Source organism: Cricetulus griseus, chromosome 8, assembly GCF_003668045.3.
Source record: "Cricetulus griseus strain 17A/GY chromosome 8, alternate assembly CriGri-PICRH-1.0, whole genome shotgun sequence".
In the NCBI taxonomy this organism is placed as follows: domain Eukaryota; kingdom Metazoa; phylum Chordata; class Mammalia; order Rodentia; family Cricetidae; genus Cricetulus; species Cricetulus griseus.
This window is the reverse complement of record NC_048601.1, coordinates 22286931-22301380: the sequence shown is the minus strand read 5'-3', so window position 1 is coordinate 22301380 and position 14450 is coordinate 22286931. Positions and strand designations below refer to the sequence as shown.

The 14450-nt window shown below is 44.1% G+C and overlaps 1 protein-coding gene across 1 annotated transcript; it reads right to left on the bottom strand.

Annotated features, from left to right (window-relative positions):
- Nucleotides 1–5237: 5237 nt before the first annotated feature.
- Nucleotides 5238–7678, bottom strand: LOC100774512 (adenylate kinase 4, mitochondrial). The gene has a single exon (XM_027428792.2). It carries the CDS (start codon nt 6451–6453, stop codon nt 5845–5847), a length of 609 nt encoding a protein of 202 aa, XP_027284593.1. The 5' UTR covers nt 6454–7678; the 3' UTR covers nt 5238–5844.
- Between the last annotated feature and the right edge of the window lie 6772 nt (nt 7679–14450).

Sequence of the window (14450 nt, the reverse complement as noted above, 5' to 3'; positions counted from 1 at the left end):
TATTAAGGTATAAGTACCTTAATAAACAGGTCTCTTGGTGATTTGGGGGTTCAGAATCTTGTTCAGATCTCTGTGAGTTTGAGGCCAGCCTTGTGTATAGAGCCAGTTCCAAGATAGCCAAGGTTACAAAAGAAACCCTGTCTCAAACAAACAAAAAAAAGAAAAAAAGAAAAGAAAATCCCTAACCCCTGACACTGCTACATGGGAATAATAAAAATTATGAGATTTGAATCATTGCTTGCATATTATTTCTTAGCTCAAATGGCCCCGAGTGGCATTAAGCATAAGTCTTGTGTTTTGCATGTGAGAGACTTTCATCCCGGTCATAATGATTCATTTGTCTACACATAGTAGATGAAGCAGCCAGGGTAAGCATCTCTTGTCTCATCTTTTTTGCAGTAACACTTTCACCACGTCACACTGCACAATTTAAGAAGCACCCAAGATGCTAGGTACAAGATAACATATACAAGTTTTTCATTTGATATAAGCCAAGTTATTTCTCAAGTAAGAAAAAAAACAGTGTAGGATTTGTCTCCTGGGTGATCCTCTCAAGATGACAATGGTGTTAACACAACACTCATAGACTTAACTACACACAGAGAACTTAGAAAAAGAGGACACACAGCTAGCATTTTACAATGCACTTGAAAGCAGGAAGTGAGAAAGAAATTTAACTTCTCCTTAAGCATGTCTGCATTTGATCCTACAGATTTTTAATTCAAAAGAAGGACACTTTTAGTAGAGACAGGACCCGCAAGATGGATGAGTGGATAAAGGCACTTGCCGTGCACATCCAGCGACCTGAGCTCAAGCCCTAGAGTCCTCGTAAGACAGCTGCACACAGTGAAGCTAGCCTTGCTTCACAGCACAACAGAAATAGACCCTGCCTCAAGAAGATGAAAGGAGAACCAACTCTTGAAAGTTGTTCTTTGAGCTCCGCACACGTCATCACACACACACACACACACACACACACACACACACACACACACACCCCTCATACATGCACACTAAAATTAAACAACAAAAAATAAATAAATAAGAACATAGTGGAAAACATGGTATCATTTATAGCATAATTCCACAGTATCTTTTGTTTTGCTTTGTTCTGTTTGGGGGTTTGTTTGTTCGTTCGTTCGTTCGTTCATTTGAGACAGGGTTTCTTAGTGTAGCTCTGGCTGTCCTGAAACTCGTTCCATAGACCAGGCTGGCCTTGAACTCACAGAGATCCACCTGCCTCTGCCTCCGGTACTGGAATTAAAGGCGTGTGCCACCACTGCCCAGCCTAATTCCGTGGTATCTGAATTAAACAGTGGATAATGTCAGCCATTGACTTAACATAGTCATCCGTAGTCCTTGGGCTCTGACTCTGTGCCATAGTTACTGAGTCCGGTTAAATTGGCCCAGCCTGCAACTCTCAGTAGACCATCTCTAAATCTGAGGAGTAATAAATTCTAACCGATTTATTTACCATGCTCAACACCCAGAGCAGCCCCTGGGACCTGACAAGTATTTAGCCAGTGACTCATAATGACCTGTGACCTAGCACTACAGAACTTAGGATCAAAGCCATCTCAGCCACTGGAGAAAACATTATCAAGTCCCACTGCTCAAAAGAGCAAAGAACTATGTCTCAGTTGGGGACACTGGCTTAAAATACCAAATGAGAACAACTAAGTTAAGATTCTGTTTCCTGGTGGTTCCAGAAAAAAAAAAAAAGTCCTCTTGCTCTGCAGGGTCTGAGTAATGACTCAGACCCAGGAGGATTGCCATGGTGATTCAGCCTTTAGGAATCCCCATAACAAGGATGTAAGGCATGTCACAAGTACCAGCTGTAATTAGAAGAATAAGACACTAAAAGCAGCATTTGCTTTTCACACTAGCTACAGCCATTCCTTACTACACCATGAAACTGGTGGAGTCAGCAGAGCCGCTGCAGGGTGAGTCATTAATAAAGTATTTCTTTGCAGCGTAATGCTCACTCGGTAAATAGCCTCGAAGGTTGTATCTCAAAGCCTTGATTGTCAGGAAAGATCTTTTCACATTTTTTATTACATGTATACGTATTTGTTTGTGTACGCAAATGCATATGTATGTGCTGGGGCTTGAGTGTGGAGGTCACAGGATAACTTGCTAGAGTTTCTTCTCTCCTTCCCTGTGAGTTCTGGGGAATCAAACTCAAGTTCTCAGACTTGGCAGCAAGCGTCCTTCCTTAACCACTGAGCTATCAGGCAGCCCTACAATACAGTTTTGTTTTGTTTTAAGATTAATTTATTTATTATGTATACAGTGTTCTGCCTGCATGTATCACTGCAGGCCAGAAAGAGGTGCCAGATCTCATTACAGAAGGTTGTGAGCCACCATGTGGTTGCTGGGAAATGAATTCAGGACCTCTGGAAGAGCAGGCAGTGCTCTTAACCTCTGAGCCATCTCCCCAGCCCCTACCATATAGTTTTTAAAGGTCTGATCAGGCCTGGGAAAGATGGCTAAGAGATTGACAGCAGTGTCTGCTCTATCAGAGGATCTGGGTATGATTTGGATTCCTAGTACCTACATGGTGGCTCATATGCCCTATTATGGACTCTGTGGGCACCAGGCACACAGTGGTACACAGACAAACATATAGGCAAAACACCCCAAAACAGAAACATTTTTTAAAACAATTAAAAAGTTAGGGCCACATCCAGGGCTTTGAGTTGGCCCATCCCAACATCTACCCCGTCTATGACCTATTAGAGAGTGTAAAGGGACTGGTCCTGTGAAATCATAGCCACAGGATCTCCATGACTGGGGCACAGCAGAATGTCCCAGGCAGGGGAGTTACAGTGAATGTCCAGTATTGATGGGGTCCCAGAAGCCAGAGGCCTTGAACCAGACCAACAACTCGTTGCAACGAACATCTGCAAGTAAAGCTGTTTGGACAAAGGGGGCGTGGGCTCCATGGTACACAGCAGTTCCCCATGATACTAAAACAAACGGAGAGGTGGGGGACACGGGGAGAGAAGTGTGGGGATTTTTGTTTGTTTCGTTTTCATTATTTTTTTTAAATTTTCCTTTGGGAGGGGATGCTGCAGGGGTGAAGGGTGGGATGCAGAGGGACTGGAAATGAGTGGGATCTCGGTGCATGATGTGAAATTCCCAAAGAATCAATAAAAAATCATGTTTGCAAAATTAAAAATATAAAGCCAGTCATGGTGACACATGCCTTTTTTGTTTGTTCGGTTTTCATTTTCTTTTTTGAGACAGGGTCTCTCTCTACATAGCCCTGGCAGTCACTATGTAGGCCAGGCTAGCCCCGAACTCACAGAGAACCTCCAGCCTCTGCCTGATTCTGCCCCCTGAGTGCTGGGATTAAAGGAATGCACCACCACGCTCAGCATTTTATTTATTTTCAATTATGCAAATGGGGTGTATGTGTGTGTGTGTGTTTGTCTGTGTGTGTTTGTCTGTGTGTGTGTGTGTGTGTGTGTGTGCAGCTGACACTTGTCCTGTGAGTCACTGAGACTCTGTGTGTGTGTGTGTGTGTGTGTGTGTGTGTGTGTGTGCAAATAATTGTGAGTACTCCCAAAGAACAGAAGAAAGGGTCAGATCATCTGGAGCAGAAGTTGCAGGTGTTTGTGGATGTTGGAATGAAACTCTGGTCCTCTGGACGAGCAGCAAGCACTCTTAACCTCTGAGCCCTCTCTCCAGTGTGTGCGCCTTTAATCCCAGCACTCAGGAGGCAGAAGCAGGCGGATCTCTGTGAGTTCGAGACCAGCTGGTCTACAGAATGAGTCCTAGGACAGCAAGGGCTACACAGAGAAATCCTGTCTTGGGGAGACCTCCTGAAAATCTTGGCTACAGACATGAAGAAAAAAGAAAGAAAGAAAGAAAGAAAGAAAGAAAGAAAGAAAGAAAGAAAGAAAGGAAGGAAGGAAGGAAGGAAGGAAGGAAGGAAGGAAGACCACAAGACAGGTGATGTATATGTTAATCCCTCTAGTATGACAACAGCTCTGAGAATGGATGAGACATGACAAATGTTGGCTACAGAGTCCTCATGGCTTATTATTACACACCCTCCTTTCATATGGCATGGATGGAGATTTATATTACAGTTGGTTATGCAGTCCAAGCAGACTTATATGCTTTTTACCTGCTCAAACATAGAGCAGAAGCCCGGTGTTGGTGGCTCACGCCTTTAATCCCAGCACTTGGGAGGTAGAGGCAGGTGGATCTCTGTGAGTTCGAGACCAGCCTGGTCTACAAGAGCTAGTTCCAGGACAGCCTCCAAAGCTACAGGGAAACCCTGTCTCAAAAACAAAACAAAACAAAACAAAACATAGAGCAGAGTCATCTTTAGCTGACTTGTGCACACTGCACATTGCATACTTGGGTTAATGCAGAGGTTGTGTTACCTTTAAAAGTTTTATGTGTTTTCAGAACAAAAGGACCAGACACCAATGAAGACAAGAAGTATGTAGCCCAGGTGATCAGCCTCTCAGAATGCCTCTGCTACAGTTTCCTCAAAAATCTACATCCAGGACAACTTCAAAACTGCTAGGTGAGAGGGTCCAGCCTCACAGACTACTCCAGCCGGGAGGTAGAGGCAGGTGGATCTCTGTGAGTTCAAGGCCAGCCTGGTCTACAAGAGCTAGTTCCAGGATAGCCTCCAAAGCTACACAGAGAAACCCTGTCTCGAAAAACAAAACAACAACAACAAAAAGATGTTTGTTTGTTTGTTTGTTTTTTGTCTTTTAACAAATGCTTTATTGACATGTGATGATTGACAAAATATTAGCATCTTCATTTCTGGACTTTATGGCCACCTATAGACTGCATCTTTGGAATAGGAAGAAAACAGAAAGATTCTGAGTTCCCACAATGAGTTCTCAGTGCAGATGCAATGGAAATCTAGTGCAGAATGCTCCACGCCCACAGGCTTTACTGACTTTTACCATCCCTTTACTGACTTCTTACCATCTGCTTGTATCACTCACAGAAGGACAACACTGTCATCATTAATATTTAGCAGCAAGTTCAATACTCATCTTGCCTTGAGTAAAGAAGCCTAACCCATCTCATTGGTCCAGTGATTTCCATACAATTACTTCTATACAGAAGATGTGATCATCCCACATTTCTTTTGAGAACTCCCAGAGACTTCGGGGAATCTTTTTTAAACAATGAAAGGTACAGAGTGGGTTCAAGATAGGCAGAGCAGCCTGGCTCAGTTCCAAGTACGAAGGGACTGAATCTAGTCCCCTGGTTCTCAGCTTGTAGAAGGAAGTTAGAGGGAAAAATGCAGAAACTAGCATGTTACTGAGTAGCATATGAAGAGAGCAAGCGGATGAGAAAAGACACAGTCAGCAGAAACTAGGATGACTAAGATGGGAGGGAGAAACAGTCGCTGAGTGCAATTAGCATCAATTCAATTGTCATCAAGAGGATATGGCAGGGGACAAGCTGGAACCACAGCCCTCCAAGTTCTCAGGCTTATAGTACTGTGGTTCAACAGCCTGTGGAAGGTGGCATGAACCAAGGATTCCACCACCTTTGCATGCAAAAAGGCTAGGATAGCAGCATATGGCTGTCAACCCATGAGAGTGTAGGCTCAGTGCCGGTGGACATCCAGTCTAGACTTGCTTTCCCACTGGGAGAGCTACAGCTTCTTTTCAAAGGCAGGAGGAGCATTTCTTCTTCGTGAATTTTTTCAACCCACTAGGTTTTCCTCATTACTTCATCACTTAAACTAGAAAAGATGCTGCAAGCTATCTCAGCTAGCTTCTAATTTGGCCAGGGCACCAGGACGAATCGCATGATTGAGTGAACAACCATGTCTTCTTGGTTTTTCCGATGGCAGGCTCAGTATGCTTCTTTGGATCGAATAGGTGTGATCCTGTTTGAGAAAAGTGTGTAAACATAAGGCCATATTTTGTTAGTCTCCGTCCCAGAGAACTGGTGGAGCACCCCTTGGCTCTTGTATAGTTCGATGACTGGTTTTGCCGCATCCTTGAGCTGCCGTAGCTTGGCAGCAACTGCTTCAGGTTTATCATCTTCCTGTTGGACAAGTGGCTCACCAGTAATGTCATCAACCCCCAGCACTTGAGGTAAGTTGAAGTCCAGATTATAGACACTCCCGCTAGAAGGGTGAATCCATCGTCGGCTCAGAAGGTCTTTAAGTGTCTCAAAGGGAATATTCAAATTGATCACTAGGTCACAGATTCTGTCCAAGGCTTCTTCTTCTACCTGTTCTAATGTCCTCGGGAAGCCATCTAGTAGGCAGTGCTGTGTGCTCCGGGTCTCCAGTTCTGACACCATTAGTCGTGTGATCGCATGATCTGGAACCAAAAGACCTTTTTGTAGGTACTGCTTTGCCGTGTCACCAACTTGCATGCTGGCCTTGAGGTTCTCCCGCAAGAAGTGGCCGCTGGAGAGATGCTGGAGGCCAAAGTTCTGGGCATCCTCTCGCATACGGTGCCCTTAACCCAAGTCGGGTGGTCCGAGGATGACTGCAGCACAGGAGTTTGGAAGCCTTGGCTTTGGAGGGGAGGAGGTGGCCTCGCGCGCTTTGCCCGACAACCTCTGCCTCCGCACCCTCTGCACACGGGGGGATTCACCTGCCCCAAAAAGACGTTTTGATAACATAGATTTTTCATGACAGTGAGACACGTCTGCTCCCTGCAGCACCAATCTAGTTCAAAAAAGTATCATGGACATTAGAGAACCTCCACATAGAGTTTGCTTTCATTTGTGGCAAAGTTAGCCACTGGGCAAGAAACTGCCCTGGCCTCAACTGCTGACAGTATGCTGTCCAAACTGGATCAGCAGGACACAAAAGAAAGCTTCGGCTGAACTTTGCCAAGACAAGGTAGGATAGTCCTTCAAAATTCCTGCTTTACGGAAAAGTCTATCAGATATGCTAGTCCTGTAGGCTGAAGATGGACGCCCCAGTGTTACAGAGGAACCTTGGGTGACTGTCCACGCAGGCAGCTATTTCTGTCATTTTGAAGTTGCTTACTCTGCATTTCCTGTTTACTCAGCTAGTATTATATCCTTCTTGAGTCTTTGATGGAGTCGGAGACAGTAAGTTTCAGTTTTCCTTGTTACCAAATTCAGAAAAGAAACTTACATAAGAGATGTTAAGTTTATAAGGTTGCAAAACATAAAAGCTTAAGTTGTTTATCTAAGAAGATGTTTTAAGGTCTAAAAAGATATTTTTAGGATGGTGATACAAGTTATAATAGAAAGCGGTTTAGGTATAAAACTTTGGACTCATCAAGATAGGATAGATAATGGAGCAATATCTCTGAATTTGCCAAATATAAACAGACTGGACATTGTGAATGTAAACCTTACCTGATAGTTGTTCTTATTGTACATAGTCTTACTGTGTTAGAGTTAAAAACCTTTCCTTTTTATTTAGACAAAAGGGGAAAAATGTAGTGGGATATAAGCTTATACTTTGTGAAGACTTGTCTATGTTTTGCCTCACCTGACTAAGGCACATGATTTGTTTAATAAAAAGATGAATAGCCAAGAGTTAGGCAGGAGAGAATAGGAGACTTCTGGGCAATGAGAGAGGAACTCAGGGGTTAGAATCTGGCATTGGGGCTGGAGAGATGGCTCAGAGGTCAAGAGCACTGGCTGCTCTTCCAGGGGTCCTGAGTTCAATTCCCAGCAACCAACTGGTGGTTCACAAACCATCTATAATGAGATCTGTTGCCCTCTTCTGGCCTGCAGGCATACATGCTGGCAGAACACTGTGTACATAATAAATAAGTAAACCTTAAAAAAAAAAAAAAAAAAGAATCTGGCACGGCAGGAGACGCCATCCAGACACAGAGGGAGTTGGACATACAGAATGGAGGAAAGCTATGTGGCAGAATGTAGAGGAATAGAAACAGGTTAATTGTCCCACTGCACTTGGGCAATAAGAAAGGTATGGTGTCGGGAACCACCCCCACCCCAGGCTCTGTCTTATGAAGATCTAGATTCATTTAGAAGAATAAAGCCTAAGCTGAAGGGGCCCCCTGCCCCTCAAAAGCAACTGCTGAGAAAAACGTTCCCCGGAATCAGCACAGACTCTGTTGCAGTTGTCATCCAAAGGGACCAGCCTCTATCATCTCCAGCTGGCCTCCATCATCTCCAGCTGGCCTCCATCATCTCCAGCTGGCCTCTATCATCTCCAGCTGGCCTCCATCATCTCCAGCTGGCCTCCATCATCTCCAGCTGGCCTTCATCTCCAGCTGGCCTCCATCATCTCCAGCTGGCCTCCATCATCTCCAGCTGGCCTCCATCATCTCCAGCTGGCCTCCATCTCCAGCTGGCCTCCATCATCTCCAGCTGGCCTCCATCATCTCCATCTGGCCTCCATCTCCAGTTGGCCTCCATCATCTCCAGCTGGCCTCCATCATCTCCAGCTGGCCTCCATCATCTCCAGCTGGCCTCCATCATCTCCAGCTGGCCTCCATCATCTCCAGCTGGCCTCCATCATCTCCATCTCCTTCATCTCCAGCTGGCCTCCATCATCTCCAGCTGGCCTCCATCATCTCCAGCTGGCCTCCATCTCCAGCTGGCCTCCATCTCCAGCTGGCCTCCATCTCCAGCTGGTAGCAGAACTGGGCAAATCATATATATCATCCATGTAGTACTGGTTTGGGAGCATGAAAAATGCATGATTTGGGGGTGGGAGAACTAATGGAGTCTTTCTTCCCAGTTTCAGAGAGCAGCTAAGGACAATGTGTAGGAGAGTCAGAGTCCGTGCAAGCTCAACCAAGGGGGAACATTTTTTTTTTAAATCCAAGGTCTCAGCTGCACAGTGATGGTGCACTCCTTTAATCCCAGCACTTGGGAGGTAGAGGCGGGAGAATTTCTGTGAGTTCAAGGCCAGACTGGTCTATAAAGCTAATTCCAGGACAACCAGGGTTGTTACCCAGAGAAACTCTAGACCAATGAACCCGCTTGGGAGTTGCTTTGCTCAATATACCTGCTGTTATACCTTTTCAATTCAGTTTGATCTGACAGAGAAACTTATGGGTGGGAGGGCACAGAAAAGCTCTTACATAATAAATATTCACTGAATCTATCATTATGTATTCTGGATATCTGAAATCACTGCAGATATTTCAGAGGGGTATTTAATATGAGGACTTGGTTACAAAAGCCATGTAAGGTCGAAAAGAACAAGAAGAAACAGATGGTGTTCTCAGAGCATCAATAGTTGCTTCTTTAGGATAAACCCCAAGCATAAACTGTGTTGGAGGTCTTTTTTTTTTTTTGTTTTTTTTTTTTTTTGTTTTTTTGTTTTTCGAGACAGGGTTTCTCTGTGTAGCTCTGGAGACTATCCTGGCACTCGCTCTGGAGACCAGGCTGGTCTCGAACTCACAGTGATCCACCTGCCTCTGCCTCCCGAGTGCTGGGATTAAAGGTGTGCACCACCAACACCCGGCGTATTTCTTTTTTTTAATTATTTTATGAACCAGCACATATCTGGCACCCATGGAGGTCAGAGGAGAGCATCTGATTCCCATGGACCTGGAAGGTTGTAAGCAGCCATGTGGGTGCTGGGAATTGAACTTGTGTCTTCTGGAAGAGCATCCAGGGTCCTTAACTACTGAAACATCTCTCTAGCCAGCTCATTCTTTTACTTTTAAGACGGATTTGCAAGCTGGACCTTAAAGGCACATGCTCTGAGAGGCCAGGTGATCTGAAGGTCAAGGCCATCCTTAGCTACATTAATTCAAACCCTCCTTGGAATACACCCAGAGCTTGTCTCAAAGAGAGGAAAAAAAATGATAGATTTGCAATCTCTTTCACAAATTAATTTAGAGGAATAAATGAAGAAACCAGGTGGTGGTGGCTTTATTCTCAGCACTCGGGAGGCAGAGGCAGGCAGATCTTTGTGAGTTCAAGGCCAGCCTGATCTACAAAGTGGGGTCCAGGACAGCCAGGGCAACACAGAGAAATCCTGTCTCAAAAAAATAAACAAAAAATAATAACAATAAAAGAAAAGAAAACAGGAAGAAATGAAGGAATTTCTCGGTTTCTTCACTTTCCAAACACACTCTATTAGGAACACTGAACACTGAAAGGTAGGCATGGGGTCCCAGCATTCAGGTAGAAGCAAGAAGATCCCAAGTTCAAAGTCATGGATTAGCTATTTGAGTTTCTGTCTCGATAAATCAAACAACAAGCACAACTCGAGCTTTCATAGACAAGGGAAGGCATGATGGACTTGCTATGGCCAGCTGTGGGGCACATTTCTGCTTTGCAGGTGAGGAAATGAAAGAGAATTAACCGTGCAGTACACGATGCCATGTGGTAAAGACGCATTTCCAGCCTAGCTTCTCTCCCTACCTATGATGAGTCCTTAGACAGTCCTTAGACAGTCCTTCTCTCTGCTTCAGCCGGATCACTGGTACCACTCTGACGTCCAGCTCATCTGTGTCTTTACATTTGAAATATACCCTCTTTGATTGTTTCTCTGGTCAAATAACAGAATTATATTAATTCTGTTAATATATATATATATATATATATATATATATATATATATATTAATCATTGAAGGGACCAGCTCCTCATTTCGGCAGTCATAACAGCCGAACACATATTTGTCTGACCTTGTCTTAGTCACTAAGGTCAGATGCCTGCCCCTTTCGGCAGCCATGACAGTAACACGTGCTTTTCTGACCTTGCCTTGGTCACTAGAGGTTAGGTGCCTGCCTCGTGGCAAGGAACCAATCAGAAGTTAGCTGGTGGTGGTATGCTTTACAGTTCTGGGTGTGCTTTACGGACAAGCGCACAGCAATGACACGCAGAGCATAGCAACCACCTTGAGAGGGCCTATGGGCCATAACAACCAACTGGCCAATCAACACAGGGCAAGCCCTCCAAGCCTGGAAGCACACCAATCCTGAGCCTGTGCGTACCCCTAGACATTCCCCTTATGCTGCCCTACAAGATTTCTCTGCGGCTGGTTCGAGCTGTCTTTGCTAGCCATCCACCATGGCGGGTGGGTGAAAGAACCGAGCTAACATGAGGTTAGCTCGTTAAACAACAATAAAGCCTCATGCTGTTTGCATCAAGCTTTCGAATCTGCCTGGTGATTGGGGTGACCACGATCCTGGGCTGAGACCCGGAGGGCTGAGTTTTCCGGGGGTCTAACAACATCATCCTGTCTAGCTGTTTAATTTTATGCCTGAAAAAAAAATTCCAGGTCAAACATCTAGCTCAATGTCAAGTAGCTATTACCATAACTGAAAGTCAAATCCTATCTCCAAATTCCTAGTCTCTCTGCCGAGAGTCATAGTTTTCGGCCCTTTCCATCTTTGTGTCTTGTTAGTCAGCACAGCATTTGTGTGTTGTTCACAGTTTTTGCACTGTTATGTATAATTTAGAAGATAGACTACTCCACATGAGCTAATACATCTAATCATTTCTCACACCAAAATTATGGGAGAAAATCGGCTACAGGGTCTATAATTTAATTTTTTTACTTGGGTGAATGAATTTTAATACAGCTGTCTAACACTGACAATGTGAGATTAATTGGCAATTCATAAAAGGTTTTTAATGTGGTCTGTATGTTCAAATTTTCATTTCTTCCTAAAACATCTGGCCTCTTCTCTGGAATTTATACTTAGACATTCAAGAAAAGAAAACAGAAGTTAACACATGAATTCCCCGGCTTATCCACACTTCACCACTAAGCAGATAGAAGAAATAAAAGTCGTCAAAAACAGGAACACTTTACAAGACATTCTCAATAATCTGCTTACTGGACCTGGGGATGTGTCTGGTGGTGAAAGAGTTGCCTAACATGCGTCAGTCTGTGAGTTCCACCCCTAACGCAGCAAAAACAAAAATAGTAATTTATCTCACTTGGGAAGTAGAGGCAAGAAGATCTGGGATTCATAGTTATCCTTGCCTACACAGTAAGTTTGAGGTCAATACATGAAATCTTATCTCAAAACAAAACAAAACAAAATTTCTTAAGCAGAGCATGGTAGTATACACTTGAGATTCCAGTTACTTGTTGAGAGCTCATGGCCAGCCTGGGAAACAGTGAGATCCAGACCGATAGTGATTAAAGTAATAATAATGATGATGATAAATTAATAATTTCCTTAATGATCTGAAAACACAGCTGGAAGCTCTCAGATTGTTTTAAATTGCTGCACACCATTTTAAAGATTTGTTTATCTTCTTCTTATGTGTATGAGTGTTTTGCCTGCATTACGCATGCGCATCATGTGTGTGCAGTGCCTTGGAGGACAGAAGACAAAGATAGATGCCTGGAACAGTAGTTGCAGAAGATTGCGAGCGGCCTTGTGGGTGCTAGAAACTGAGCCTGGGTCCTCTGCCAAAGCAACTGAGTGCATATAACCTCTAAGCCATCTCTCCAATATCTGTTGCATATTCTTTAGAAATACATAAGTTAGGGGCTGGAGAGATGGCTGAAAGGTTAAGAGCACTGACTGCTCTTCCAGAGGTCCTGAGTTCAATTCCCAGCAACCACATGGTGGCTCACAACCATCCGTTATGAGATCTGGTGCCCTCTTTGGGCCTGCAGGAATTCATGGAGGCCGAATGTTGTAGATATAATAAATAAATCTTATGAAAAAAAAAAAGAAATACGTAAGTCAATAAAGCTGTCTCCAGCCGGGTGTTGGTGGAGCATGCCTTTAATCCCAGCACTCAGGAGGCAGAGGCAGGCGGATCTCTGTGAGTTCGAGGCCAGCCTGGTCTACAGAGCGAGTGCCAGGATACACTCCAAAGCTACACAGAGAAACTCTGTCTCGAAAAACCAAAAATAAATAAATAAATAAATAAAGCTGTCTCCACTCCAGAAATAATTTTAAGGAGTTATATTTATTAACGCTTTGTATTATATGCAAAAGTCACTTTTAGGCAAACATTCATATTTTAGCAATATGATTGTTGCAAGGCACTGCAGAAGGAAGTGGAGATACAAGGAAACTCCGGTTCTAGTGGGACAGAGACAGTTAAATTGTTACTTTGCAGCATTTGTAGTGTGTCTAGTGTCAGTGTCTACCCATCCTTAACACTTGGCTCCAGGCCTCTCTGCAGTGCATCAGCTTATTGTTTGTTTCTGGGACAATTAATCTTTCCCACATCAATGTCCCCAACAGGTACTGTGCAGCCATAGCAGCCCTTACTATGTTATGGTTAGATGATCTCTCAGAGCTTCTGCCTCTCCCACGATGAAGATGGGGGTATCAAAAGCAGAGCCAGAGAACACGGTTGTGATAAAGTAGCAATAGCATCCTCTTGTTTGTTGGAGGGTTTAGCCATGTGGCCTATCCTAGAGTCCGAGTTGCAATCCTCCTGCATTCGCCTCCCAAGCAGTGTGGCTGCAGGTGTGCCCACTATCCCTGGCTAGACCTCATCATTCATAAGTAGAAAAGATACTCGCATCACTGCTAGTGGGAGTGAAAACTAGGGACACTCTAGTGGAAATTTTCATATCTTTCAAAAACTATGGGGCTAGAGAAATGACTCGGCATTGCACAGCACTTACTGATCTTGCCACAGATCTGGACCTGGTTTCCAGCACCACATGAAACTCAGAGGAGCCAACATCCCCTTCTCTACACTCTGAGGGCAGCAGGCACGAACATGGTGTGCATATACACACACAAGCAAAATACCTGTACACATCACTAAAAACTAAATCAATCTTTAAATTTATACATGCATACTTTCAGGTTTAGCTCTTCCAATTCTAGGAATCTGTTTTTGTCTCTGTTTTTTCAGCAATATTGGTATAGTCATGTGTAACTACAAATCTTTCCGCCAAGCCGCCCGAGCAACACCACCATGCGGGTGACCAAAATAACAGACAGAGACTTATGTTAGGTACAATGCTGCTGGCCAATGACTAGGATTTCTTATCTTCTAGCTCAGTCTTAATTATCAACCATAATCATTAATCTATATATTTTATAAAGACTTATCTGATTGATGATGCCAGCGGCTTGCATCCTCTCTTGTTGGGCTCACATCACGACTCCTCTCTACTACATTTCCCAGAATCCTCCTTGACTCCTAGTCCTAACTATCTTGCTTCCCTATTTGCCAACAGCGTTTTATTTACTAACCAATAAGAGAGACATATACACAGAAGGACATCCCCCATCAGTCATGTATAATCATACATGCCTATAATCCTAGCACTTGGGAAGCTGACTCAGGAGGATCAGGAGTTCAAATTCATCCTCAGTTACATATAAGTTTGAGATGATCTTGAGCCACGTAAGACAGTGTCTCAGATGGAGAGAAGAGGAGAAGAGAGGAGAGGAAAGGGGAGGGGAGGGGAGGGAAAGAGAGTGGAGGAGAGGGGAGGGGAGGGGGGAGAGAGGAGGGGAGAGGAGGAGAGAGAGAGATTTAGAAATACTTGTTTATAACAGCTTAAATTTTGATAAAAGCAGAATAATATGCCCGAC